At 40.0% G+C, this 27,942-nt stretch overlaps 2 protein-coding genes and 1 long non-coding RNA gene across 4 annotated transcripts in view; 2 read left to right on the forward strand and 1 right to left on the reverse strand.

Annotated features, from left to right (window-relative positions):
• Positions 1-5,167, forward strand: part of LOC146479530 (uncharacterized) — a 17,362-nt gene extending 12,195 nt beyond the window's left edge. For both annotated transcript variants that reach the window (XM_085110355.1, XM_085110356.1), the window contains exons 11-17: positions 1-675; positions 1,224-1,261; positions 1,372-1,534; positions 2,030-2,107; positions 2,695-2,835; positions 3,293-3,383; positions 4,125-5,167. The exon at positions 1-675 is cut by the window's left edge and continues 44 nt beyond it. In XM_085110355.1, coding sequence (XP_084966481.1) covers positions 1-675; positions 1,224-1,261; positions 1,372-1,534; positions 2,030-2,107; positions 2,695-2,835; positions 3,293-3,383; positions 4,125-4,216 — 1,278 coding nt within the window. In that variant the 3' untranslated portion in view covers positions 4,217-5,167. The remainder of the gene's footprint in view (positions 676-1,223; positions 1,262-1,371; positions 1,535-2,029; positions 2,108-2,694; positions 2,836-3,292; positions 3,384-4,124) is intronic.
• Positions 5,168-9,661: 4,494 nt separating this feature from the next.
• On the forward strand, positions 9,662-11,659 carry LOC146479531 (uncharacterized). The gene is made up of 2 exons (XR_014864820.1): positions 9,662-10,177; positions 11,280-11,659. It is a non-coding gene; the product is annotated as an uncharacterized LOC146479531 (long non-coding RNA).
• Positions 11,660-16,540: 4,881 nt separating this feature from the next.
• LOC146479532 (large ribosomal subunit protein uL15m-like) lies at positions 16,541-26,155 on the reverse strand. The gene is made up of 4 exons (XM_085110384.1): positions 26,015-26,155; positions 20,594-20,751; positions 17,989-18,145; positions 16,541-16,915 (listed from the first exon to the last, which is right to left on the reverse strand). The coding sequence occupies exons 1-4, from the start codon at positions 26,111-26,113 to the stop codon at positions 16,619-16,621; spliced, it is 711 nt and encodes a 236-aa protein (XP_084966510.1). The 5' UTR covers positions 26,114-26,155; the 3' UTR covers positions 16,541-16,618.
• Positions 26,156-27,942: the final 1,787 nt, after the last annotated feature.

Here is a 27,942-nt window from a genome sequence, read left to right on the forward strand (position 1 = left end):
GGAAAGACAAAGCAGGCCAATGCGCCAAAAAAGAAAAAAACACAGGCCAAAACCAGTAAGAAGTTTCTTCAGGAAAACTTCTCAAATCAAAATGGACAAGAAGATTCAGAATCGGACTCCGTCGTTTCCGCTGCGGACGGAAACAACAAAGCTCCCAGCTCAAATTTTTGTAGTGCACCTTCTCGGAAGAAGTTTTCCAAAACTGCAAAATTGGTGGGTCAGGGTGACCAGGGAGAAGATTTTGGGGATATGAACGCCACAGAAGAGAATGAGGAAAGGCTGATACAGGAAAACAAGGATAAAACTAAGCTTGGTACAGTAAAAAAGGGACAGAATTTAAAACCTTTAAATGGAGTTAGCGGGAAACGACAGGCCAATCAGGAAAAACTGGTTGGTCAGGACAAACATGCAAGTCAGGAAAATGCGGTTAGTCGAGAGAAACTGGCTCGTCAAGTTAACGGATATGAAGAGGAAGGAAAGAAGTTAAGTGATAATTATGAAGGGAAATATGGGAATAAGAACCGAAAAGGGAAGCAAAACGAAGGGGAAACAAGGTCTGAAGGAAGCGAAGAAGATAATAACGAAACGTGTACGGAAGAGGAAGAACAACATTGTGAAGGAAAGGAAAACAGGGCTGTGAAGAAACAACGAACCAAGCTCATTAAAAAAGTTAAGGTGAGAGTGACTGCATCAAAATTCAAGTTACAAATTCAAAAGCACCAGTAGTGAGTACGGATTGTTATAAAAATTGCTTTCAGTTTGTGGCCACCGTGGAACTTACATATTAGAAAAAAAAATTGGCAGTAACAAACAGTGTGTATGGATATGTATTGGTCTGCCTTTACATACGTAAACAAAATAAGCAACGTAAAAAAGTTGAGTGCTTTTAACCTTACGATTTTTACGCATAAAATTTACGCAACAGTGGAAATCCACCTTAAGTGGCGGACGTTCAAACGCCAAGCGTTTAGGACATGGCACTCGCCACAAACGCTTTATCTTTTAATCTATTGGCATGCCTGCTACATTCTTTTGACATCACCCTCCTTGAAAGCAGCGAGGACCGTTAAGGTAAAATATTCTTTTGATTTTTGAGCTTAAGAACGAAGCAAGAAGGCTAATTTAAATAGCAACAAAAGAATATTAAAGTAGTAGCCATTTTGTAATAAGGTCTTCTTTTCTTGGCAAAAGGCTTACAGTTTAATTATCTTTTCCCTCTACAGCCAAAGCGCTCAGTTGTAATGACCAGCATGCATTTCAAGTGAGTCAGAAATTATCGTTGTAGCTTAATTTGTCTCTCATTAATTTTTGTCTTTCTATGGCAATCGCATTTTGAAGAAATATCCTAACCCTCTGGTTTTAACTTTTCAGCGAGCAAGATATTGTCCTGTCCGTTGTTCGGAAGTTGGGCGGCTTTTTTATCGAGGATCGAGTCTCGCCTTCCACTAGTCACGTGATTGCCGGAAGTCCTCGCCGAACGCTCAACGTCTTGATGGCCATTGCGCAAGGCTGCTGGCTTGTGTCACCCATGTGGGTAAGAAACATCATTAATGATATGAACCGGTACCTACTTTAGTGCCCGAATACACTTGATAAAATGATGCGTTCACATAAGCGCCCAGCGAGAATTGTACTCGGACACAGTGCTGGTGAACCAAGTGTGAACATAGCCTAAGGCCCCGCTCAGACTAGGTACCGGGTCCGGTTCTCGGTCACAGGCCCTGGTCTGAACAGGATTTTGTCAGTTCCCGTGCTTTTTTTCCCGTGCCTCCTTGTGCTAAATAGACGAACAAGGAAGTGATTGCCCCTTAACGCCTTGGGAACCAACGACGTCCTTTTCAGTGCCCGGGTACGGCCCTGGCAGGGGTACCTTGTCTAAAGATGGCCTTATTTTTCGTAGATCCGCAAAACTTTACTCCAACGAGTCAAATGATTGTGCCAAATTATGCTATTTATTCTAACACACAATGAAATCTTCAGACGTCAGTGGAACACCAACTTAACCATAGAACGCCGACTCTCTTCACAGATGATGAAATCTTTGGAAGTTGGTTATTGGGTGGATGAAGAACCGTACGAGTTATCAGATGCTTTTCCTGCTGCTCAGGTGGGTGAACTGAAGTCGTACTCGAACCACAAGCCACCCTTGCGGGCAGAGCTTAATTTGGGTTTCGCAGGATTGCTCCGTAGCGTCTTTGCATGGACCCATTTTATACACTAGAGTGGCAAGAGACGAAATGGAGCACAAGTTTGCAGTCATCTAAGTAAGGGAAACTATTTGAACACCAATGTTAATGATTTTATTAACACAGTTGATAAGGCGATTTGTCCACCGTAAAGAGATCCGAGAACTGAAATTTCGAGGGTTATCGCTAACAAGGCCTACTGGAACCCTGATACAAATAACATTGTATGTTATTTCTTTCCAAATTGAACCTCGATTATTTCTGAAAAAAAATGCGGGGTTACCTCCGGCTTCGCTTCCTAAGATCTTTTTTTCCTGCATAGTTATAAACCGTGCAAAAATATCCCTGTATAAGTAGGCGCCGCCTGTGGGAAATGCAGGCTTCTGTGACCATCTCGATATGCGCAGAACGTATGCGCAATAGTTTAAATAAGGCACGCCTTGCGACTGTCTAAGCCACTTACGGTTTAGCCTGTATAAATGGCCTTAGTGTTTTCTTTGCTTTTCAGCTGTGCCGACTTGAACGTGTGAGCGCAGGGTCAGGCTACCGCCAGGAACTTTTCGTGGACTGTCCACAAATGTACGTGTCGGAGAATTGTTCTCCTCCGAGCGATTCACTGATGGCGCTCATCAGACTCTGCGGTGGGAAGGTAATGACTTCTGAATAGTCTTGCTGGAAGATTTGACACTCAAATATTAAAAATTGCTGCATTATATTACGTTACGCCCCGTCACGTCACACTACATACATTACAATAGTGAAGTCTTTCAGCAGCGATTATTTCCAGTTTTGCCTGACTCATGAAGTTGTGAACAGGTGTTATGCAACCGATCCCCTGTAACCTCCCCTATGCGATCCTCCTGTGCTCTTCGACCGAGAAATAAATAAATGAATGAAGTTCAGTGGAACCTCGATTTAACGAAGTGCCAAGGGAGTAGGAAAATTGATTCATTATTCGTTGTTCGTTATGATTCGTTGATTCGTTCGTTAATTCGAGGTTCCACTGTAACGCCCTTTACAGTTTCCTAACCTGCGAATATCCCCGGGTTTGAGGATTACTCAGCCAATCAACACAACTTGTAATAAATTTATTTTCGCTGCTGTAGGTGAGCACATCTGTGCGGAAAGCAAGCATCTGTATTGGTTCGATGACGAGACGAACACAAGCTGTCAATATCACAGAACAGTGGCTGCTCGGTGAGTCTTGCTCAGACTTTTCTCGTAGGTGTTTACACGATAACTGCACGATTTTCAAATCGATACAAGTCAACCGGGGAGTAGTAACCGTAGTGTTGCTGGTTTGACAAACATATTATTGTTGCTGCCTCGTCCCCACAAGCTTAGGATACTTGTGGGGTCCACTCCAAAAACAACAACAACAACAACAACATAAAATACTGCATTTGTTTCAGTCGTGTAGGAATACAGTCGAACCTGTATTAAGCGGCCACCCTCGGGGAATGGCGTAGTGACCGCTTTATACAGGTTCCAATAATAACAACATTTTACATAACATTTGGTAACTTAACTTAAATCACTTACTTGGTTAAGAAACTGCAGCGAGAAAATAGTAGGACAAGGAGAACATGGTATAGAAACGGACTAATAAATCATTAACGCCAAGATCATTAAAGTCAGTCAGTATTGTAGGTTGTTAGAAATTCCATTGCCTGGCACGCTTTTTTTTTTTACCATATTTGAGTGGTTTTCTTTTCCAAAGTGACCGTTTAAAACGGGTCAAGATGATAGAAACAGCTCGTTGGGACTTAAATGTAGTAAAGGGTGAACGCGACCGCTGAATAGAGTCAAAATTACACTAAATAAGGGTCGTAATTCTCGGGATTTTGACAACTGACCGCTTAATGCAGGTTCGACTGTACTACCAAAGTTTTCCTTTCATCCCTTTTATTGTATTTTCACCTGCTATTTGTTTTCCAGATTGCATTACCGAACATGCAGTTCTGCCTTTCACCAACTACGCGCTCAATTCTCCAGCAAAACGTCGGCGAGAAACAAGTCCGAGCTACTGAGGACGAAACCAGTTGCCAACACAAGTATTTGTGACTTTACTTGGGACTGCAAGAAGTGTCGCATTTTCGCCGCAGTAAAAGAGATGAGAAGAGCAAACAATGTCTGTGTTGCGCCCCCATGCTTGGCACTCGTTTGCGCATGCACATGTATACGGGTAAATTCTGTTGCTAAGCAACGTTTTAAAAATGCACCACATTACCAAAGAACGCTCGGTTTGAGCTCTTTCCTTGCATATTTTTATTTCAAGTATGCCTTATAAAGTGATTATTTCAAGTTTTCGGAATACAGACAATCGAACGCACTGTATGTGGGAAACAAACCTTATAGTAAAAGAAAGGGTAGTTTATAAAAAAGTCTCCTAACTATAAGTAGTTAATGGACAATTCTGAACAATATCTTTCAATCAATTAGCCTTGTATTGGGTATTATTTTAGTAAAAGGACCGCCGAAATGTTTTAAAATACTTTGGCGCTCAATATATCGCAGTGGCCTTTTCGTTATTCGCCGCATTTGGAGCTTCGTACCGCTCGTAAACGATCGTCGAATGGTCGTTTTCTCTCGTTGACTCTCGGAATCTGTCGTGAGGCTATGAGACGCTCGGGTCTCTTGAGTCGATTTGCTGGATGCTCAGGGCCTGTGGTAGAGCTCAAGTACTTTTGTAGGATTCTCGTGGACCACTTGGCCTGTCTTTTTGAGTGCTTGAGTTTTTTCACGGCGGATACTGTCGTGGAATGTTCGTACTCCATCGTGGGGTGTTCGGACACCTTGGGATTTTCGTGGTGACAACGGCTCCTGCGTACTTTGAAAGCTTGTAACGGAATTTGAAGAATATTACAGTTTTGTACTTGCCTTGAAAAAAAATTAAATGTTAAAATACAGTAGAATTATTATATGTGTGAATTGTGTATTTTACATGACCAATAAAATGAGTAAAACAAATTGGTGAAAAAAGTGAAGTTACCTCGCGATGTTTGCTAGTCCCAAACTCTATTGTTCCTTAGTTTATTACCCCCGCCGCCACTCCTGTGTAGCTTTCGCTTATACCAGAAGGACCGTAAAAATGATAAGATACAATAATCAAATAATCATGAAACAGATCAACATATAATTAACTACACGGGTCAAGATAGTTCTCATAATTACAGCCGCTTGAGATGAGCTGGAATAACTAGGCGAGGAATAACCTGAATTGGAACAGGTGCTGAGGTGGGCAAGTACTGCCGCATGTGGCAAAATATTGCAAACACGACTAGCTCTAGGAAAAAAGGAATAGACCGCGGCGTCAAGTGATCTTTATTCAAACCATAGTTAATTGAGGGACTGGTTAGGAAACCTTGCCATGAAAATAATGATGCTGCAATTTATGTTGGAATGGCCGCGACCCTGCACAATCCTTTGTTTTAACGTTCACACCACAGTTGAATACAGTTGAACCTCTCCACAACGGCCACCTTGGGGACAGAAGAAAGTGGCCGTTGTAGAGAGGTGGCCGTTATGGGGAGGTAGGCGTGTAATATGACACCTTTTTTTTTTTCGGGAAGTACAACATGTTTATTGTGCCAAGTTCATGCTTACTGTAGCCTATAATGGCAATCCAATCTTAAATAATATATATAGATAAAATACACAATAAAACGTAAATAATGTTTTGAATCAAAATGTTAACAAGACGAAACGAGCAAGGTTCGCAACATTCGCTATATTATTGTAGACAATTTATGCTTACTGCAGCATATAAATGGAACACAATCAAAATACTTATATATCATTAAAATGGATACAGAAACGTAATGTTCCGAATACAAATGTCGATTACTGCATTAGTTTATAAAACAAGGTTTTTTACAAAAAAGTACTGTACTGGCCGTTGTCGAGAGGTTATTTTGGCAGTTGGGGACGTACTTTAGTGGCCGTTGCCGTTGTAGAGAGTTGGCCGTTGTAGAGAGGTTTAAAGAAGAGCTAATGTATGGACTGTCCGCTTGGACAAGAAAAAAGTGGCTGTTATAGTGAGGTGGCCGTTAGTGGAGGTTCGACTGTATCTTAACTGACGAAAACGTTTCGATTGGTCAGTTGTTCCAACACATTCCAAATTCATAGAGTGTTTTCACATGACGTCACGGCGGCCCAAAACAAAGAAATGGTGGCCGTGTTGGTGTCCCAAACGAAACCTCTGGGAATTGAACTCTATTTTTATGCAAATACTTCCTTTTGTTTCAGTAAACCAATATGGCCGGTAGTCACGTGAATGAAAACACTATTGTTCTTTGTGCAGGGTCAAGGCCAAAAAGGCAAACAAAAACATATAACAAAGACGTTTGTCAGGTTTCATAACCATTGCCTTTTATTAACCATGTTCAAACAGGGTGGCCCTTTCTAGGCTGGTATCATAAGAGGCCCTGCGAAATTTATGACTACTACACAATAAAAAAGGATATCTGCACATTAGACTGAAAATATCTGTGGGACAACTGTGAGGCCGAACGAAAAAAACTGGTGGAAACTGAGAAAAGGACAAGTGATTGGTCGTCTAGTTCAGTTTTGCTCATTCCGTTTTTTCTCTTTTTCTCTTTCCCACTGGAAATCTCGAGCTTATAGTCTTATCGTTAATTAACATAAAATCGCCTTTCCAGGTCAAACAAAGTCCAGCCTGTCCAATCCTACTTTTCTGCTGTTACAATAACGAGAAACGATTGATAAACTGGATCGCCTGACCTCGGGTTTATCAGTGGTGGAGGCGTGAACTCGCCAACAGCCAAAACAGCTGGTAAATTCTCATGCCAGACGGAGATTCTCTCTAATCTACACAAACCAGTCGATGGGATTAACGGGCACCGCACGCGTTTGATTCAGTGGATCTATCGATCGCCGATGGAAGATGACTGTAAAAATTTATACTTGTACTATGCAGTGCTAGAAAGTGCTGTTTTTCTTTGCGAAGCTCACATTTCTAAGAACAAATGGCTGTGGGGAACTCGCGAGTGAATAACGTTCATGTGCAGACATGTTTTTTTACCGCAAAGGCACAAGTCACGGCATGGGTGCGTGAGGACAAACAGAGCCTTCTAGCGAGTTGTCAATTTTTAAAAAAAAAACTCAATTGAGTTGTAATTCCTGGGTCACAGTGTAATCTAATCTCACGTTAGCTTAGAGTCTAGATCAAACGATCCAAATGGGAGCTGTCAAGCGAGTGTATTCTCTCCTGCGGTGCTGTTTATAAGGCAGTTGACCGAGCCAGGTGTCACAACTTCTCTGTCCGTAGATGAAAGCCTCAATCTGACTACAACTTCCAATTAAATATTGAAGGGTGCTTCGCTGGACACTGCGCTGTGATAGTTATGTATAAGTCCAGGGTATTTGACATTCAAATGAAAACTCGAACTCGTACATTCTTGATTGAGGGCCTATGGTGCTACAATGTATTTCGTTTGTTGTGCTATGGTCTGTGAGCTGATGAAACTGTGGAAAACTGTAAACTGTGGAGCTGTCTCCGTAGGAAATTTCAACAACTGATTTGGTGGGGTACTTGGAAAATTTTTGATAGTGCATCCGTTACCCTTTTTCAGACCTGGCTTCAAAATTCATACCCATTTTCCAAGCTGGTCAGTTTAGATTCCATACCGGTGTTTCTGTAAACTCCATACCCATTTCAGACTTTTAGACCAAAATCGTTAAAATCAAGGGAGGATCTTCAGTTTGTTGTTAAAATCTATACCAATTTTCAGACCAAAACGACCCGAGAATCATACCCTTCGGTGCCGCACATACCTAGACTGAGAGCTTAAATAAGGGAGTACTCCCTCCGCCGGATTGACCACCAATACGAGAATAAAAAACTGACGCTTCCAGTGTCAGCCCTTCTGTAATGACCACTGGAATGAAAATACAGAGCATCACCGTACTGTTTCTCATAAGGGTCTAACTTGCTGTACGTACTAGGGAGGTGGTAAGTTCTAAGAATGGTGTGGATTAAAATGACCTTAAACATGCCCCGCAGTCAAATGAAAGGCATTGAGCAGTTCTTCTGGACGCAATTACTTCAGTAAACGTTCCTTTAGCGTTCATGAATAACAAGATTCATTCCGGTGCTCAAAAGTGACACTCGACAGCTGTTCCTCAAGTGGAATCGACATCACGTTTTTTAGGTTCTTTACTTATGAACGGCTGATGTGTCTAAACGCGGCAAAAAGATAACATTTACTTTTCAACGAGACGTATTGTGCGCAAATTAAACTAAGGGGCTTTCACTGAGTAAGATTAGGAAAATCTGTTTCTGCGTCAAAAAGAGACCGAGTTAATTTACTCGTCGGAATGGTCGCAATTTCTAGCAAAGCCTTTGTTTTCGTAACAGCAGAGATGGATTCCTTCACAAAACTCTTTGTTTATTCATTTTCGTTAACAGAGTAGAGAACGGCTGCTGCCTCGCCGTTTTCCGTTCAGCAAGTTCAGCTTAAGAATAAGAAGCATTTCCGTCATTTTAATCTATCAAAGGGAGAAAGGGGAAAATAACACATGTAGGGAAGAGGTGAAACGGATATTGCAGAACTTTTAGACAAAACTAAAACAGATGTTTTGACACAAAAATAAAACGTCCACTCGAGCCCTTCATGGGCTACGTTTCTCTGCTATGCATCACTTTATATCTGATTTTGGAGTGTCTTGCTTTGTGCCTGAACCAAACACTTTTCCAGTCTCCAACTTTAATTTTCTTTGAGCGAAAGTGGAATAAATTCCTGTCCATACATGATACAGTGCGTCGGAATACTTCCTGCAGAGAACGCAGTTGAACTGTATTCACGGAGAAAGTTTAGATATGACACTTTCAGGATCAGCTTAATTACCACTAATAAAATTGCCTGTTGACGTTTGGTGCCCAAAATGCTTTTAAATGCAAGACGAAAACATTCCAGTTGGGAGTCATTTGTACTGGATTGTCTGAGGCAAGTGGATTGGAAGAGTCAAGTTAGCTTGGCAGACTTGGCAACTGAGGTAAATGAAAGACAAAGAGGGATCAACTGTACGTGTTTAAATAAATAAATAAATTTATAAATAAATAAGTAAATGCCGGATAAATACTCTTGAAATGCCGTCCATTTTAGATAACAACCATATTTATATTCTGGCATTTCCATACCAGCCCTGGTGCAATATGAGTCGTTTTGATGGACTTGGCAAACTTCTTCACTGCACCAGCCCTGAATGAACTTCATCCAGAATGAATGAACGACACCTTTACTCGGCTTTAGTTCAGGTGAATGCAACCATCAATCACTGAAAGTTCGGAGATTTAATTTGTTATTTTTGCGCTGTCCATACAAACTTACTCCGAAATGATCTAGCTCGTGATTGGCTGTGTTGACATGTTTTGATTGCTCGCAGCTGTTTGCCAGGCCTCACTCGGCCGGCGTGCGATTGGTTTAAATTTGTCACCAAGTTTACACAGCTGCGAGGTACCAGCCCGCGAAGCCGGACAAAACACAGCAGCTTCAATTCCGCTAAGGTAAATACCTTCAGTGCTTAGTTTAGGCGCATTTACGCGAACATCTGTTATTGGGTTAAGTCCAACGTTCCAACACGCTAGACGCAAGCATGAAGCCTCAGGTCTCAAAGTCGCAAAATGTCGACAGAGACGACTTACTACACTCAACCGTGACTACTTCGAGGAGTATAGATAGAGTTCGCGAACGCGGATCCAGCAGTTCTTCGCTTCTCGAGCAGGGATGCATCTACAACATGAGCGACTTATACCAAAGGCTCAGAGCCATGGTGCCGCACATCCAGACCAACAGGCGAATGAGCAAAGTCGAGATTTTACAGCATGTTATCGACTACATCCAGGATCTTGAATCGGCGTTGGAGCTGCCGCAATTACAGACTCCGGACATTGTGAAGGAGGAATCGAACGTTAACAGGACCACTAGAGTCCCGCTTAGTACAATATCGTACAACCGTTAAATAACAAGGTATGTCGGTCTAGTGTGTAAAGCCTTGTTAAGCTGTGTTAAAACATGAATTTTTATCACCTCAACTCCCGAAATTACAGGTTAAAATAGCGTTACTGCCCCCTTCAACAGGAGGGAATTTGGTTCATATACACTGACCTAGAGGACGAGATTACAAGAGACAAGGGAATGTTATGGATATTTTAAGAATCGAGTTAAAATAATTACCGAGTGAGAGTATCGTGGCTGAACAACATTACTGCAATAACACTCCTTATGCCGTGAAGAGACGGCCGGCTGATACGAATACTGGGTGGCAGATAAGCCTTAATTTCCCTCTGGTTTCCTGGTGTCGTGAGGAAGTTTCACAGCAAGTCACGAAGTTCTTAAACTTATGCTTATGCTTCTGCAATTTCAATTGGACATAAGGCTTCTAGCAGAAGTTTACTGTCTCGACCGACAAGAACTGAATCGTTACAATTGAAAGACATTTTCCAGCAGACTTCTTCGCAGAACAGACAAGTCGAACGGAGTGAGAATTTTATGCGTCCAGAAGATTTAATTGCGCGCGTCGTGTACCCGGCATGTAGTACCTTTGCGTTGATGATAATTCCCTGTAGGTCCGGGGACAGGATTTGTTTTTATTTATGATTTAAGAAACTTCTGGTGTTAGGTATTTCGTTTCAATACGGCCTTAATTCCTTACTCACGGGTTCGTAGACTACAAATGTAAACCGCAAAGCTATTAATCTGGGATTAATACGCGCGCTTATGGAAAGTAAATCTGTTGAAGATCACAGGAATAGAATGCGCAGCGTTTGTATTCGTTTTGCTTTTAAAAAAATCCTGCAGAAGGTGCGCAATAAACATGCAACCTACTCAAACAGTTTCTAGCATCAAATGGCCCCGCTGGCATATCGTCTTCAAGTGCTCATGCACTACTCGTTAATGTCAAAATCTAAAAGACACATTGAAGAAGTGGCTTTTAATAACGCTCAACAGATGTGTTGTTATGTCTGAGCACGATTCGTGAAACTTACGTACAGTACTGGGGTACTTCTGATTTCCAATTTGCTCACAGGCCTAATGGATAACCCTGTTATCACGTTGATTGTTTTTGCAGGACACCTGAGGGACGGACGACTTGTAAAGATTGCAGAAGATTTGAGCTAGATTCTGAAAACGCCGGCCAAAAAAATTCCGGAGAGGCGACATCAAGTTCACATTTAAGGAATACTTGTTTGAACAGCAAGAGGCATCATTGATGAATCGCGCAACAGCTCAAAAAGCTTCAAAACTTAATAGATTATCTAATTCACGAATGTATATTTTTCTAAAAAAGTGTGATAGCTATAGAAATTCAGAGAACACTACTTGTTTCGAATCATATATAAATATGAGGTAGAGATAGTGCACTAGCATTTGAGTGTAGAAGTATTCGGTCTTTCGGTGACTTGTTTGGAGCAACCATCTTTTTATACTTGCAAATGAAGTATTGTTTTATTAGCATACGGCTATTTGACTCCTATCACTTGCTCAAACAAACTAAATCCCACGTAATGTGTAAGTCCTAAAGCCTATTTTTAAATTACGAAGGAATGGAATGTTTAGGCTAAACTCATTACTGGACTATTTTGAACGTTTATAAATTTCCAACATACTCCAATAGAAACTACTTGCTGCTTTTTGAATAACATTGTTCTTTGTACCGACCAACTTCGTAACATACGGAAAAGCGATTTCCTTTTATAGCGCGTTTATTTAGGGGCATTAAAAGCTTCATGTTTTTACATGAAACAAAGACACACGCCAACAAAGCTTGCTCGTATGCTAGACATCAAATCCATCTGTCAAATTGATAATCCTTTGTGCATGGATGTGAAATGAAGAGACACCTTAATCAATACTATTCCCTTGCCTTTAAAATCTCTTTAATACGTGCAAGTTTCCAAACGGCTGACGTGTCTTTTAAAAAACCCTACCGGCACGCCTTCTAATGGCGTTTTAATTTCTTATAACAACCCGGTTATTGGAACAATTATCCTTAATCGATTTCTCAAATTTAAGAAGGTGGCTTTTGTCGAAAACAAATTCTTTTGAACTTCTCCACCTTTGCGCGCTCATAGGAGAATCGTTTCCTTTTTCGATGAAAAACAGATGAAGAAAAATGGCATTCCATGCATTCGTTTCTAAACGCTGTTTTGAATTGGAGAGCCTGAATGTGATTTAAACAGCTCACCTAGAACTTGTCTTTCATCACCGAATATATAAACTGAAAGAAATTCTGGAATACGGCAGTGGGGATTCTCGAAAAAGCGCTTCTGTATTGTTGTTCTTTTTTTGGCGTAGGTAACACATTATAAGATCTTAAATAGAGCTTTGAACCATGACCGGTTTCAGTGTTAACAAGCAAAGCTTCGTTTTTGTCCTGAGAAAGTTGTATGTTCTATGTTTTTCCAAATGTCCCACGTAGAGTCGTGTATTTGAAGTTGTTTTTGATGAAATCCTTGATAACATTTGTAAGGAAAATATTCAGACGACCCCACACATGCTCAGTGGCGGTTCAGGGCTAAAATCGCGCAGATATATCGAGATTGTAAACTGAACGACTGAAGGAAATGCGAAGTGAAACTAAGGTATTTTGACGCCTTCAGGTCTCTGAATAAACACAAGGATTGACAAATTTATAATTCTCAAGTATATCCGGAAGAATCATTTAGCAATTGACCCTAATATTCTGGCTACGTTCGTGAGAAGTCGATGATGCTCCCTAAGTATAAGGCATAGGCGTGCAAACTTGCAAACACAAGAAACAACATTTCAATTAAGTTTCCATCCTTGCATATGCTTTAGAAAACTCGCAGTTTGTAGCACATACCGGTGACACTGGGTAAAAAGAACCATTTTACCCTCGTCTGGCTTTGATTTGCAACAGATGGTCCTGGCAGATGGTAAGGAAGGATGGCTTGCAAAAATCTTTCCTGCACGCAGGCTAACTCGAGCCGGGTTTCTCTTCATATTCCGGATCAGCCGCCCAGGCTTAAAAGATAAGTAATTTTTTCCGTGATTCTTTTCTCGATCACCCAAGCAAAGCATTTTTTCTTTATAAATTACCAGAATCTCGAGTGTAGCGAAAACTGAACGAAAAGCAAGCTGCATACTGCGAACGCACATGCATGCACTTTTTAATACTGGATTTCGACAATCCACGGACTCAAAACAGTTGCTAGAACCCCGTCGTAACAACTTATAAACACTGAGAACCTCTGAAAATACTCCGTGCCGCTGCGCAATATCTCTTGGATTCCAACCCCACTACTGAAGGAAAGAAAATACCGCCATAAACACAAACAGGCAATGTCGTTTTGTTGTCCTGCAACATGAAAACACATCATAGTTTATTCAGTCAGTCCATACGAGAATGAAGAAACACGGACTGATTTTTCAACAAGCTAAGAAAATGCGTTTTTGTCTCTTCGTCAGATGGGGGCGATCGGCTGTAGTCAAGGATGTTTAGTAAAAATCGTTTGTGACGTTTAAAAACATCGGATACAGAAAAAAAACTACATTCCTTAAACATTTCACCTGCGGAGCAAAAGAAACGACCACACAACGTGAGGAAGCCAAACTGTTTTGTTTTCAGACCGTTTCAAGTACATCTGAGTTATTCTGGGGTTTGGAAACTGTTTTTACTTGTGATAACATAGATGCTTGTCTATTTTCTTTACGAGGTCTTTGAAAGGTGCACTTTTTTGCTGACAAGAACCGCGTTGTTCAAAATGTCATTCTGTCATTTTTTTTATTATTTAAAGTTGTCTTGCGAAAACAAATTGAAAAGATAGAAAGTGGAAAAAATGGCTGCTAAAGCATTACGGTACCGCTAAGGCCAAATACAGTAGTCCCCTCTGACATAAAAAGAAGAGTAAAAAAGGTATATCACAGGGAAAGGTGAAAAAAAAAAAAAAACAAAAACAAAAACACAAAAAGTCAAAACGAAAACAAACAAACGAACAAACAAAAAAAAACCAGCAAGATGGGGGGCATGTTCTAGTCCGCGGGCATAATTTCACTTCAAACAAATGGAATTCCAAGCCTGCGCATCGTCCGTCTGCACATTCTGCCCCAAGTCGTCTTCTTATGCGTTGACAGAGTAGACTTTCTCAAACTCCGTTTTCGTGGACTTTGAGAAAGTCTATCTTTAAGCAGGTTCTTGTACGTAGACAAGAACCTGTGATGTTCTTCTCTCCTTCGTTTATTTATTGGTTTATATTTTTTTGTACAAAATCGTATATATTTTTGGGCTTGAGTTGAACGGCGCGAGTTTCTAGATAAAGGATTTGAGTCTGAACAAGACAAGACAACAGGTTATGGAAAAAAATCTCTCCAACCTAGTAAACTAAAAAAATCTATCAAACCCCTAGGCTGTGTACGTAAGCGTCCCAGAGGGTGTTTCTGTGCCAACGAAGGTTTTCGCGTTTTGAGCCAGAGGCGCGAATTAAACGGTTGCCGCGTTGTTTTCGCAGGCTATAGCGAACCAATGGCAGGCAATTAAAATTCCGTCTTGTTCTTTCTGTCCTGAATCCCGAATCCTGCCCCATTCATGTATGGGGTAGAATTTGCGGCAGACGCGGTCCTATTGATTTACGTTTGCACGTGCAAACGCGAATACACTCGTGTCAAGAGCCCATTATCCCATACTAAGCCTGAAGTTCCATCCACATCACCAAAACATGTTTAATTAAAGCAGGTTTAACAAAATGAAAATTTTTAACAGAAAGCTTAACCATTGACTTTGACATAGGATTCGAGTAAACTTAACTTATGCTTTCATTTGTGCTAAATCTGGCTGTCGTCGACAAAAATCCGAAAGCAGCTTTTATGAAGGAAACAATTAAATTAAACTGTGTTTAACTTAACACCTTTTAAACGTGTTTAAGCCTTGGTGAATGGAGCATGAGTCACGGAGTTTCATAGACTGGTACATTTTATTTATAGACAGGTTTTAAATTGCTTTCTTCCCTCGTAAAGGTACTTCCCGGTCTGCATGTACATACATACATATTTTATTGGCTCGTCCCCACGGGGCTTTTCAGAGTCAATTTAACATTACATAAGTAAGTACAGGACAATGATAAAAGAAGATAAAGCTAGTGGATTAACTAAAACAGTCATTAAGAAGTTTTTGCCTAAGTAAGCGCTTGAACACCGTCACGGAAGGGCTAAGTTTGAGCGAAGGCTGCAACTCATTCCACAGAGAGGTCGCTCGATATTGAAAGGTCATTTGGCCGCTAGCAGTGCGGAAGAGTAGTATGTTCAGGAGTTGAGAGTTTCTGGTATTCCTTGTCGAGACAGCGGATCTTCTGACGAGCTTAGATATCAAATACTCCGGAGCACATCTTGTCATGCACTTAAGAACCAGAACAGCAAAACGAAAATAAAGTTGTTGCCTGATTGGTAGGCAGCGCAAATCTTTTAGCAAAGGAGTTATGTGATCGAATTTTTTAGCGCCGCACACAATGCGACAAGCGAAATGCATGTGTTAGCATCAGTAGCTCAGAAAGGCAAAGGATGTGTACTGATGTCAACGTTCTCCGTTATTAAAACCTGGAATTTGGTCATTTTACACAGAGAGCAGTAACTCATGTGCAATCAACTGTTTTGCTAATTAACCCACGAGTCTCCTGTAGCTCAGTGCATGGGTTCGACACCCATTTCGACGACTCGGATCTCCTTTCTCCGAGTATACCTGCATGTGCCACTAACTGAAAAATCGATCGATCCATGAATTAAAAACCGTTTGTGTCGTTCTCGTTGATATAGGTCACTACGCCCTAATAAAATAGAGGCCTGGCCTGGCCTTTCTCACCTTAATTTGTCAATCAATCATCAGAACGTGAACAACTGACAAACGACATGCGTCTTTTTCTGCGACCCTTACTGATAAAATTGGATTAGTATTCGGAATAAGCCATGTTTTAAAAACGAATTGGAAGCCGATGCCTTATATTGCTATCGCGATATTAGGAAATTTTGAGCATGTGTTTGCAAAAGACGCTTGAGTGTTGGGTGAGTAACCTGCCACAACTGTTCAACGGTGCATTTCACACCCACAACGGTTTGAAAGGAAGGAGGGACTTGCCATTTTATAGCGGAACTTCTTGTTTTTAAAAGGATTAAGACAGTTTGGAGTGCATCCCCGGAGACCCAGGGGCAGTCAGGCGGGGGCAGGCAAAATGGCGCGACGAAAGTTTTTAAGAACGGGCGAAGGAGCTCCTTTGCCCGTTCTTGAAAACTTTCGTCGCGCCATTTTGCTCGCCTTCAACTGACTGCCCCTGGGTCTCCGAGGATGTTTAGACTGTAGAAGGGTCACTCATTGGGCAACTAAAATTTCCATAAAAATTTATTTATTTAAACTCATTAACCACACCCCATACACACACCCGAAGCACTAGAGGACACTCTTCAGTCCACTTCGCTTGCAAGCCTGGTGGCATTCCTGGCTGTTTCAAGTTCAACAGGATCAGACAAATATCCTCGGTTGGCGGGGTTTGTGTAATATTCCACTAAATCTTTTGGTGGACGAGCTCGTCTTGGAATCGGTCGACCCTCAAATTTCTCCGGCTTAAGCAGGACACGGAGTCCAAGTCTGTTATAATGAGCGCATGTTATCTTCCCGCCCTGTCTTTCTATCGCCTCTATTGCGGTTTTGGACGCTCGGCTGACTTCAATATCAAGGTTTGCCTGGAACCAAGTCCGTCCCTGCAAAATAAGAGAAATGCTTATGAAGTTTGAGTGGTATCATCGTGAATTAATAATGACTTTAAGAAGGCAGTTTCAGAACCCAGCTTGCTTTAGGTGAGTGGCGCATGCACCTTGGAAGCAATGTCAGCTACTTTTAGGAGAGCGGTTTTCTTTTGACTGTCATAAATCAAAACCAAAGTAATTCCTCTAACCAATCACAACAGACGTAAACAACACAATGAACCAATCAGATTTCGAAGCAAATACATGTAACCGATGTCAAACGCGTGGCAGCAAGACACGACTCGTTTTGATTTTGCTGTTCGTTGGTCGAGAAAATGGCGCGAACTTTGCCATCCAATCATAGCACACAGTAAAGCAAAACCAAAGCAAACGCGAAATTACTTTCGACACTCAATTGAAAACCGCTCTATCAGTTTGGACAGCCAAAAAAGCAGAAACAACAACAGCAAAAACGAACAAACAAACAAAAAACACGCACACAAAAGCCTTCATCTGTATGAATAACGCGTCGGTTTTGTTAACAGTGACTGTGTTAGTGCACTAAATTTAAGGTACTAGTAAGTGCCGTGAACTGCCGATGGCCAGGAAGGAAATACATTGCAACTTCACGTTCTTCCATTGTGCCTTCAAAAAATCGCTTCCGTCTGATAATGGCTTGTTCTCTGTTCCCCCATCTGTGCCATAGGAACATTGTTTGTGAGAACAAAGGCACTGGATCAAAAATAATATTTACCGTGTAGTACAGTTTTAACCAAAAGGAATAAAATCCCACTCGACCTGGGGATGCAAAGCCCTGATAAAAAACAGCATCCTCCGTTTTGAGATATGTCCAGAAATGCACGCTGATGAGATGCATGAACTGTTAAGTACCCAAATTCAGGGTTAGGTGCATTTTTAGGAGTTGGGCTGGCCACAGTTGGGCAGTGCATTATTCGTTTTCTCTGTTTTATTGCCTGTTTAGGACAAAACGTCCTTGGTTCCTATTTGCATTGGCAAGGACAATCACCATACACTGTAGGTCCATTATGCATGTGAATAAATAATGAAACAAAGCAAGTAGATCTCACCGTTCCTAACAGCTTCACTCCATCCTTTATTCTCCCTCCAACTGCTCCTGACCTCCAGAGATGATACATGGTGATGGGTTCCTTGGGATTAATGCGTCCACTGTCAATAAAGAACTGCAACCGGTTCAAGTTCAATGGTGAATAGACCTTCTGTTTACTGGAGATCACAAAAAAATAATATTCAGTCATTAAAGAGACAAGTGCATGTAGTATCTCTTAACACTGATCATGAAGAAAGTATACTGTATTCACAGGAAAATATCTGGGGGCTTCTAGAAAAAGTGCAAAAAAACAATGTAAATAAATAATAATAATAATAATAATAATAATAATAATAATAATAATAATAATAATAATAATAATAATAATAATAATAATTAATAAAAATAATTAAAAACCAGCATAGCCCCTCCCCCAATAGAAGGGTGTACTGGAAAGGACTGATGTGGTTAGTATTCATTTGATATAAAGCGAATTCAAGTAGAAAAGGTGTTTTATTGAAAACTCTACTACAGCTTATGTCTGGGTCAATTCCAAAAGCGATCATCCCCCCCCCGGGCAAACCCCCGGGCATTTGACTTTTTTAAAAATGCCTGATCAAATTCCCCGCTATGTGGGCCGATTTCTAGGTCAAATGCCCCACTGGTTGGGGCTGAAAAGTCATCGTGTTGGTTTTTATCTCTATTTATATAAAAATCAACGAAATTGATAACTTCCGCAATTTTATATAATATCTGGTATTGACCACAGAATTATTAACGAAATATTCTCATAAAGTACGGCACAAGGATTAAAACCGAAGCCCGAACAAAAATTACACATCAATGCATCATCATCCAAAATCGTTATGTACTTGTCGATTTTATAGTTTCGAAGGATTTGACTAGACTCTCAGTGCATGGCTAACGCTTTTTTGTGCTGAACGCTTCATTAGTGTAGTGTGCTTGCTCCCGATAATTTTACGCCGCGATAATTTTAAGATTACGCTTTAGATAACTAAAGATTAGCTAAAGAAAGGCTTCACAGCTTTAATACCTTTTGATACAAATTCTTCGAATGTTGACGCTAAAACAACTTTCCTCACGTCCTTCTGAAAATTTCAAACCTTGTATAATGGCATATTTCCAAATATTTTAATACGCTGGAGCTCGCATATATCAACATAAATTTTGTCGAAAACCACGAGGAGTTGTGACATGTTACATGGAGTACAAATCATTTTTAAATGCGACCGCTGACCAGCATTTTGTCGACGGGTCAAATGCCCGATGGGTTGGGTTTCTATTCGCGTCAAATGCCCAACTATGTGGAGCCGAACAGGGGTCAAATGCCCGGGGGTTGCCCGGGGGGGGGATGATCGCGCTTGGAATTGACTGATACATTACATCTACATGCACACTGTAGAATTTGAACAAAAAAGAAAAGGAAAGAAAAGAAAAAGAGAAAATTGAAAAACGCAACAGTGTTCATCTCATGACTGAAGAAAGGGTGTCAAAACCTTGTGATGTGTTGCAGCATTTCAGAATGGGTAAATCATCAAACTTAAGACAGAATTTTAAGCTTAATTATTTACCTGAAACATATTACAATGTATCTACCTGAAGCTCAGACACAGGATAACTGAAGGCCGAAACAAGAGAACCAGCTTGCACTACATGGATTGGATTCTTGAATTGCCAGGAACAAAACTAGTTCCATAGTCTTGTTTTACAAAATTATTCTCAAACTCATTAATAATTCATGAAGAGAAAACAAATGAAATCACTACCGTGAAAGAGGTTTGGAAATGTGATCTTAATATCATAAAATTTTGTGAACTTTTGCTTTGAATTCTCCAAGAATTATCAATAGTTTGAGAAGCTATATCAAACACTCGAAAGAGTGTTTCCTCCTATAATTTTCCAAACACCTCGACCGACCTATTTCTTGTTGTTTGGAAATCGGAGGAAACACTCTTCCTCATGTTTGATATATTACTTCAAAAATGGAAACACAGAGCACCTCCGGGGTAAACATTAGATTACAAACAGGTTAAAACTTACAATTTTATAGAAGAAAATATTCTTGTAGTTATCTATGTCACAAGAACTGTAGTGAAAAAACCTGAAAAAAATTCAGGCTTGTGAACCATGAGCTCTGCGATGCCAGTGAAGTTATCTACCAACTGAGCTTAATCAAGCCAACTGGGAGCTGGGGACCGTTTCTCGAAGGTCCTGGTAACTTACTGGACCTAGTAAGTGTCTTCGGTGATAAATGTTTCTTAACAGAAGTCAATTTTTGTTAGCTTTGAAATAATAAATTTTAAAATCTTATAATTCTGTGAAAACATTGGCCAAATACCATGTCTCTCTTAAAAATATACTTATTGGGCCCGGTAAGTTACCTGGACTTACCAGAAATGGGTCCCTAATCATGTTTTGAGTTCATTATTTATCCGTGAAGAATAAATAAATATTAGTGAATACATCATTGTACGAAACGTATACGTACTGCAGATGAAAGATTACCTCCTGACTGTGACCTGTGAGAATCTTTCATCCTTAGTGAGTTTACATGTACATGTTTCATATAAAATGTATATAATTATTCTTAAGTTAACACTTACGTATTTTTAAATCCATGCTTTGGAACTGAAAGATAGAAAGGTGTATTTCCTCCTTCAAAACCAAGCCTGGGCTTTGTGTTCCTCTGCCCCTGTCCTTTGTGGCCACGCCCACATGTTTTGCCTCTTCCTGATCCTGGACCACGGCCTTTGCGTTTTTTCTTTTGAATAACAAAGCAAAAAAGCACTGCTGGTTAATAATAATCTTTCACACCCAAGAACACCCAAAATGTCCACATCTTGACAAAAACTCCCAAAATATTTTTTATTTGACAGACATCTGTACCACTATTGGAAGGTGCTGGTAAGAGCATTGACTGAGAATCATCACAGTCGGGAAGTCATCCACGGACTCAAAAGTTAGAACCACCTTGTACAGCATAATAAACAGCACCACAGGAAAGTACTGTTAGTAGCTTTCATTTGAGTGGTCACACTTTAGGATTCCATCCCCAGACTCAAAAGTTAGAAATGCCTTGTACAGCATAATAAACAGTACCACATGAAAGTACTGCCCAGTAGCTTTCATTTGAATGGTCACACTTTAGGATCTCATCCACAGACTCAAAAGTTAGAACCACCTTGTGTAGCATAATAAACAGCACCACAGGAAAGTACTGCTCAGTAGCTTTCATTTGAATGGCCACAGTTTAAGATTATTTTCATCAACAGACTCAAAAAGTTAAAACTTTTAAATAGCCAGAAGTCACAGATTAATTTTTATCCACAGACTCGAAACCAGACTCAGAAAGTTCTACATGTACCTTGTACAGGGTAGCATAAGTACTGCATGTACTCAAAAACTTTTAGTTGAATGGTCACACTTTCAAATTCCAACCACAGAGTAAAATATAAAAGTTGGAACCACCATATACAGCATATAATGTACATGTAAACATTACCACAAACATTAATGGTCAAATCTGAGATTCATTCACAGACTCAATACAGTATAACCTCGATTTAAACTTCGTAAATTTGTTCATGATGTCAAGGGTTTGTTATAATCGAGAATCTCTAATATGACGAATTTGCAGAAAAACAACCAAAATGCTCGTTATATCGAGGTATGGTTAATAATTGTTTTTTAACGGCGTTATGTTACGCTACCCAGCATTTCCGGATCTGAACGATAAAAATTAATAACATTTGTGCTTTAATGTCTATATGAAGCTATAGTATATGTACACTGTATAGATCTGTACATAGCTACGACAATAGAAAATTGAACAGGCCAACAACATTTTAACAACAGAAAACTACTACAACTAAAATTGCTATGATGTTCAATCAAAAAATTCTTCCAATGAAGATTGGCTCTTTTTTGTCATTGGTAAAAATGCATCCTCCATTGAAGACAGGGACTTGTCAAATGTCATAACGAACAGGTTAACAAACTGGGTAACAAAGCCTAGACAACAGTAAGCTACTGTCTAATCAAGATGCTCAATTCTTCCAATGAGGGTTACCTCTGTCCTTTTTTTTGTCATCCGTAAGAATGCATCCTTCATTGAAGAAAGGGAATGCAGAAATTCTCTTTCTTTTGCACCTGACTTGTCAAATGTCATTAATGAAATTTGATAGCACTCTCCCTTCATCGTTAGCTACGATGGGACTTAGTCAAGTGACTTAGTGGTTTACTGGATTTTCAAACTTGTTGGTTTGTTTTGCAGTCATCTTTTTTTGCATGTTGACATTTATTCCTTATTTTGGGGTACATTTTACGTTTGGGCTTCTGGATTGTGCTTGTTATATTGACGATTTTGTAATATTGAGATTCATTATGTTCAGCTTCTGTTCCATACATTTTAAAGTAACTTTGGCCGGGCTGAAGAATATCGTTCATTGTACCGAAGACTTCGTTATATGGCTAGGTTCGTTAAATTGAGGTTCAACTGTAATTAGAAGCATACAAATTGTTATATTACATTTACAAAACTGAAGGGAATTTGTTTTTTTGTCTCTGAATTACATGTAGAGAGAAACTGGTGTCAATTTTAAAAGAATACACATAGCATTTGCACAAATTAGGCACAGCCATTTAATATTGCTTATGTTTGTCAGCTCTGATTTCTGTGAACATGCAGCAGTACTTGTATCTATTAAATATGGTTCCAGCTTAAACTGGATAAACCATTGCTTGCTTATTTGTTTTATATTAATAATTATTACATAATTGTACTGAGTAATCACAGAAAGAGTTATTTTAGAGTGGGACATAAATGAGTGGGTTTGAAAACAGCCTCATTTATGTTCCATTCTACGCCCCTTAGCTTTTTTCTCTCCCCCCCCCCCCCCCCCCCAAGAGATTGAGCAAATGGAATAGTTTGGGGTCACGGTCCCTACCCTGGGATCAGGTTCCCCTGCCCCTTTCCCCCTCCCCTTTCCTTTACCAGAAAAGGCTATTTTCAATGTGGTGTAAGTGCGTGATCGGACACAGACCAAGCTCAGCATCCAATGACATGAACCTGATGTCAACTTATAAAACTTTGAGTGGGGAGACACAGTGATAATTTTTTTATTTTAGTAGAAAAAATTATCACCAGGCATTTTTGATGAGGTTCCATAGCGATCTCAAACAGATGACCTTCACTGTTTTGGGTTTGACTGTGTAAAAATGTTTGTTTTTTTTTCCCGAGCTTTGTTGGCATGTTGTGAAAACTGGGGGCAATTTTAAGATTTTGAATTAAGTTCAAATTTTTAAGTGGTGAGGTTTTGAAGGCAAAGAAAAAAAAAAAAAAAAGAAAAAAAGAAAAGAAATAATCCCTACTCTCTGGTGGGATTAGTGCCTTAGCACTTGGTCACACAGATTATCTTACCGCATAATAAACAATTTTGCTATTATAAACCCATTGCCCTGTGGCGACAAACCCTCCACCGACTATGGCCCATTGATTTTATAATACCCAAACGACTTCACACTACTGAAAAAACCACCTGGTATTCAGTAGAAAAAGGAAAAAAAAACATCTCAGCCTGGTCCAGGACTTGAACTTTTGACCACCAGATTACTGTATTATGAAAGGTGTTTGTCATCGTGGTTTAAAATGATAGATGAGTTAATCGTTTGTCTCACGATTGAGTCACAAAGATGTGGATCGCGATGTTTTGACAGCTACTGTATACTGCTAGTCTTCATCAGGCGATGGTGTCGACTGATATAAGTAGCACCTTGGTTTGTGTTGATTGGTGCGTTTCGATCCTCTCTTAGGCTGTTGTTGATTGGAGGACTTTGATCCCTGTCGTCCAGACTAGAAATTGTTCCCTCGGCCGTCCGCCTTGGTACCGATCGGCTGCTGTGTTGTTTGATCGTGGGCATCCACGCTTCCGGAATTTCAATTCCATTATCCCTGTTGATGTTGTCAGGGTGAAGTCTTATGTGAATAGCCTCTTTAACCCTACGGGTGTACCAATGTGGGTCTTGGTCAATAAACTTAACCTCATCCCAGAGCGGATAGTGGCCCGTCACATTGCTGTGTTGTGAAACGGCGGAGGATTGGGTTCGAGCAAGCTGTATGTCTCTATCATGTTCCTTAATCCTTTCATCCATAGATCTTCCTGTCTCTCCAATATAGACCTTGCCACACTCACAGGGAATCTTGTAGACTACTCCGTCTTGTTTTGCAGGGTCGACAGTGTCCTTAGGTCGCACTAGGTGTGATCTAAGTGTTGTGTCAGATCTGAAAACTGTCCATATGCCTTGCTGTTGTAGGCAACGGCGAAGAGCCTCTGATAACCCTTTGACGTATGGTAGCACCACAGGTGCTACTTATACTGTCACGCAATCAGTCGACACCATCGCCTGATGAAAACTAGCAGTATAGCGGTCGAAGCGTCGCGAACCACATCTTTGTGACTCAATCATGAGACAAATGATTAACTCATCTATCAGATTACTGTATGTTTTGACTGAGCAAAACCTGAAAGTCTGGGGGAGGTGACAGACATGGGTATTACAAGAAGCATCATCACATGTGCCTCAGCCATTAGACATCTAATAATAATTGTGATGATTTGAAATAATAATTAATATACTAGACATTGTGGACTTTGAAGGATTGTGACAAAATGAAAAATATGGAAAGCCATGAAAAACAGACATGTGTATGCTAAAAATCGGATCCTCACAAAAAGATGCTCTTAGCTTGCAAACGACATGTAGGCTTGTAATGTATGTTACAAGCTTGCACTATTAATTTACTGAGCTATGGCTGCTCTTATGTGATTTCAAGAACTGTGTTTTGTTCTGTCAATAAAGCACACAAGGAAATGGCAAGAGCACAAAAGAAGTAGGGTGAAACACGAGCTGCAGACTACTTCTTGGATGTTCTAGTCAATTCCTTGCATGCTTTATAACAGAAACAAGCATGGTTAGGGCTTTTTAATTTGATTTAGAATGTATCTTAGAGAAATTAGCTTCAAAACAAGTTTTATCCTTAGCTTGTGTGTACGTAATATATCAAACACGAGGAAGAGTGTTTCCTCGGATTTCCAAACACGGAGAAGCAGGTTGGAAAAACGAGGCGCAGCCGAATTTTTTTAAATCAACCTCGAGGTGTTTGGAAATGGGAGGAAACACTCTTTCGAGTGTTTGATATAGCTTCTCAAACTATTGATAATTCTTGGAGAAATTCGAAGCAAAAGTTCACAAAATTTTATGATAATTAAGATCACATTTCTAAACTCCTTCACCGTAGTGATTTCCTTTGTTCTGGCTGGATGAATTATTAATGAGTTTGAGAAATGTACATACGAAATGACAAAGATCAAAACACAATTGCACCAACACTGTATTTTGTTTTACAAATTCTTTTGGAAGGACAGTTTAAAAACAACCACCAGTTAATGAACTGCAGTTTTCAAAAAAGTGGCATTAGCAACAATCTGGGAGCTGCATCAGGACATAAGTGATGTAATTTATGTGCTTTATACTCAAACAAGGCACATCAAATTTAAATGAAAACATACATATAAGCAAGCTATATATTATAATTATTAATTATATCCAAGAAAGAATTAAATTCAACTTTTTGTACTGAACTTCAATTTTCTACACTGATTGGGATTAACTGACATGTTCTCTTCCAATAAAAACGCTGAAATAAAACCCATATGTAACAGTGCAGTACGTACATTATATGTACAACCTACAGTGCATGTATTTAAAGGAATCAGGGCATCTGAGGGTATGAAACATGATTTAAGCTTAACACTGAAATATTAAAGTTCCCAGCTAAGCATCAAATTGAAAAATCGAGCAAAATGATTTATAATTTCTGAAAACATTTGAATGTTTTAAGGCAGGAACCGGTACCAAGTCACACATCCGTATGATCCGATCAGCTCGACTTGAAAGTCCTTGAGCGTCTTGACTTTTCTAGACTATGAGACAAATTTCCCATCTACATAAAGAAGAGAACCTACCGTAATAAAAGCCTCCGGTAAATCTCTGATGTTGTTCAAAGCAACACGAGGAAGCTGCCTCAAGACAGAAAGATTATTCTTTACATGGCAAGACGCCATGTTCTCTTCTTGTTAGTTTCCAGGTTTCTCTCATTGTTTTTCTCATGCCCAGTTCCCCGTGCGAGCCTCGTTTTCAACCTGTACGCTGCGCTGCCACATCTTAGAACATCACAAGCTTGGTAAGTTTAATCAGTGACACACAGAAAGACAAACAGGTAAAAAAAAAAAAAAATAATAAATAAAATAAAATAAAATAAATAAATAAAAAGGCCAAATTGGTTCTTTTTTTAACTGTCTACGTATAACTGAATCATCAAGGGACTAATTTTGTCTCCTAGCATTTTTTAATTTGCCTTGCATTAATGTTAGGTGGACAAATATGTGCAATTTCGAGAGTGACCTTTTTTGGTAAAGAATTGTGTCATCCTTAGCCTTTTTAAAGACGATGTTTGTAGTTTGTTAATATGTTTAAACAGATAAAATTAGAACATTTTTACAGTACTGAGGTGTAGAGGGATGGTGGAATTTTATTCCTGTAAAATTATTTTTCACTTGTTCCATTTCTTTGTTGCTCTCCTCTCTCCGGCCATAAAATGTTTTTAAGTACTGTTTAAAACACGAGCAGCAGTGTTTTATCGGGATTTAAAACCACGAGGTGCAGCCGAGTGGTTTTAGACCCGATAAAACAGGTGCTGCGAGTTTTTTGATGTTCTCCTCTCTCCCCATAAAATATATTTAACCCAGGTGGGTTACTCAGGTATAAACGTGACGGGGGGGGGGGGGGGGGGGGGAGGGGTCCGACGGAGCCTAATATTTTGCACCCAAAAAAATACATGGACCTTATATTGTGCACCCAAAAAAATACAAGACTGAACATTTTAGACCCCCCAAAATACACGATTGGCTTGAATTGCGTAAGAACTATTAGCCTGGCGGAAATTCGAACCCAAAAAAATACGCGCAGATTTTTCAGACCCAAAAAAATACAGGAGGTTAAAATTTTAGACCCTAAAAAATACGTCGGACCTCCCCCCCCCCCCCCCCCCCCCCGTCACGTTTATACCCGAGTAACCCACCTGGGGTATTTAAGTAATGTTCAAAACACGAGCAGCAGTGTTTTATCGGAATTTAAAACCACGAGGCTCACAGCAACCGAGTAGTTTTAGACCCGAGAAAACAGGTGTTGGGAGTTTTTTGAACGGCTTCAAAAACATTCCTGGAAAAGCGTGTGTCAAGAGAGTTCATCGACCAGTTGATAGGTCAATGGGTTTATGAATTATTAATGAGCTTTTGAAAACTGGAGCAGTATTCATGGCTTTTCGATTAAAATTGACAAAGTTTTGTTTGTTACTACTAACAATTGTCTCATTCCTGAACACCAGGTCCACAGCGTCCTTTCCTTTTTTAGATGGCGACGCATTTGGCATATAATTCTGCCCCTCCCTCCCCCTCCACCCACCCCCCGCCTCTCTGGCGTCGTGCATGTGACCGTCGAAGTAATATATGTCAGCGGGCATGCGTAAATTTGGTACTTCATGTAAAACATCGTAATCATGCAGTTTCGTTTTTTTATCTGCTCTACAATCCCTTTCTTGGTAAAACCCAGCTTGGCTCACACAGTGGACCTTATATCTGTATTTGTCAGTCTTTCCTGAAGAAAGAATAGAACATTTTCATGTTCTATTGCGGTCGACCATGGTTTAATCAGCAGCAACTGTTCACAGTATTACTCGTAATTATGTGGCTAAAGTGAACATGAATAAACATAAATAAAGAAAAATAAATTAACACGTTTTACAGTAGATTTATATATCACGCGTGTTCTTTTCCGTTCGAGAAGATATTTACAGTATAAACTGTACAATAGGGCACCTGCAGACACTTACGTT

This window comes from Pavona decussata, unplaced genomic scaffold, assembly GCF_977016875.1.
Source record: "Pavona decussata unplaced genomic scaffold, jaPavDecu1.1 SCAFFOLD_58, whole genome shotgun sequence".
In the NCBI taxonomy this organism is placed as follows: Eukaryota; Metazoa; Cnidaria; class Anthozoa; order Scleractinia; family Agariciidae; genus Pavona; species Pavona decussata.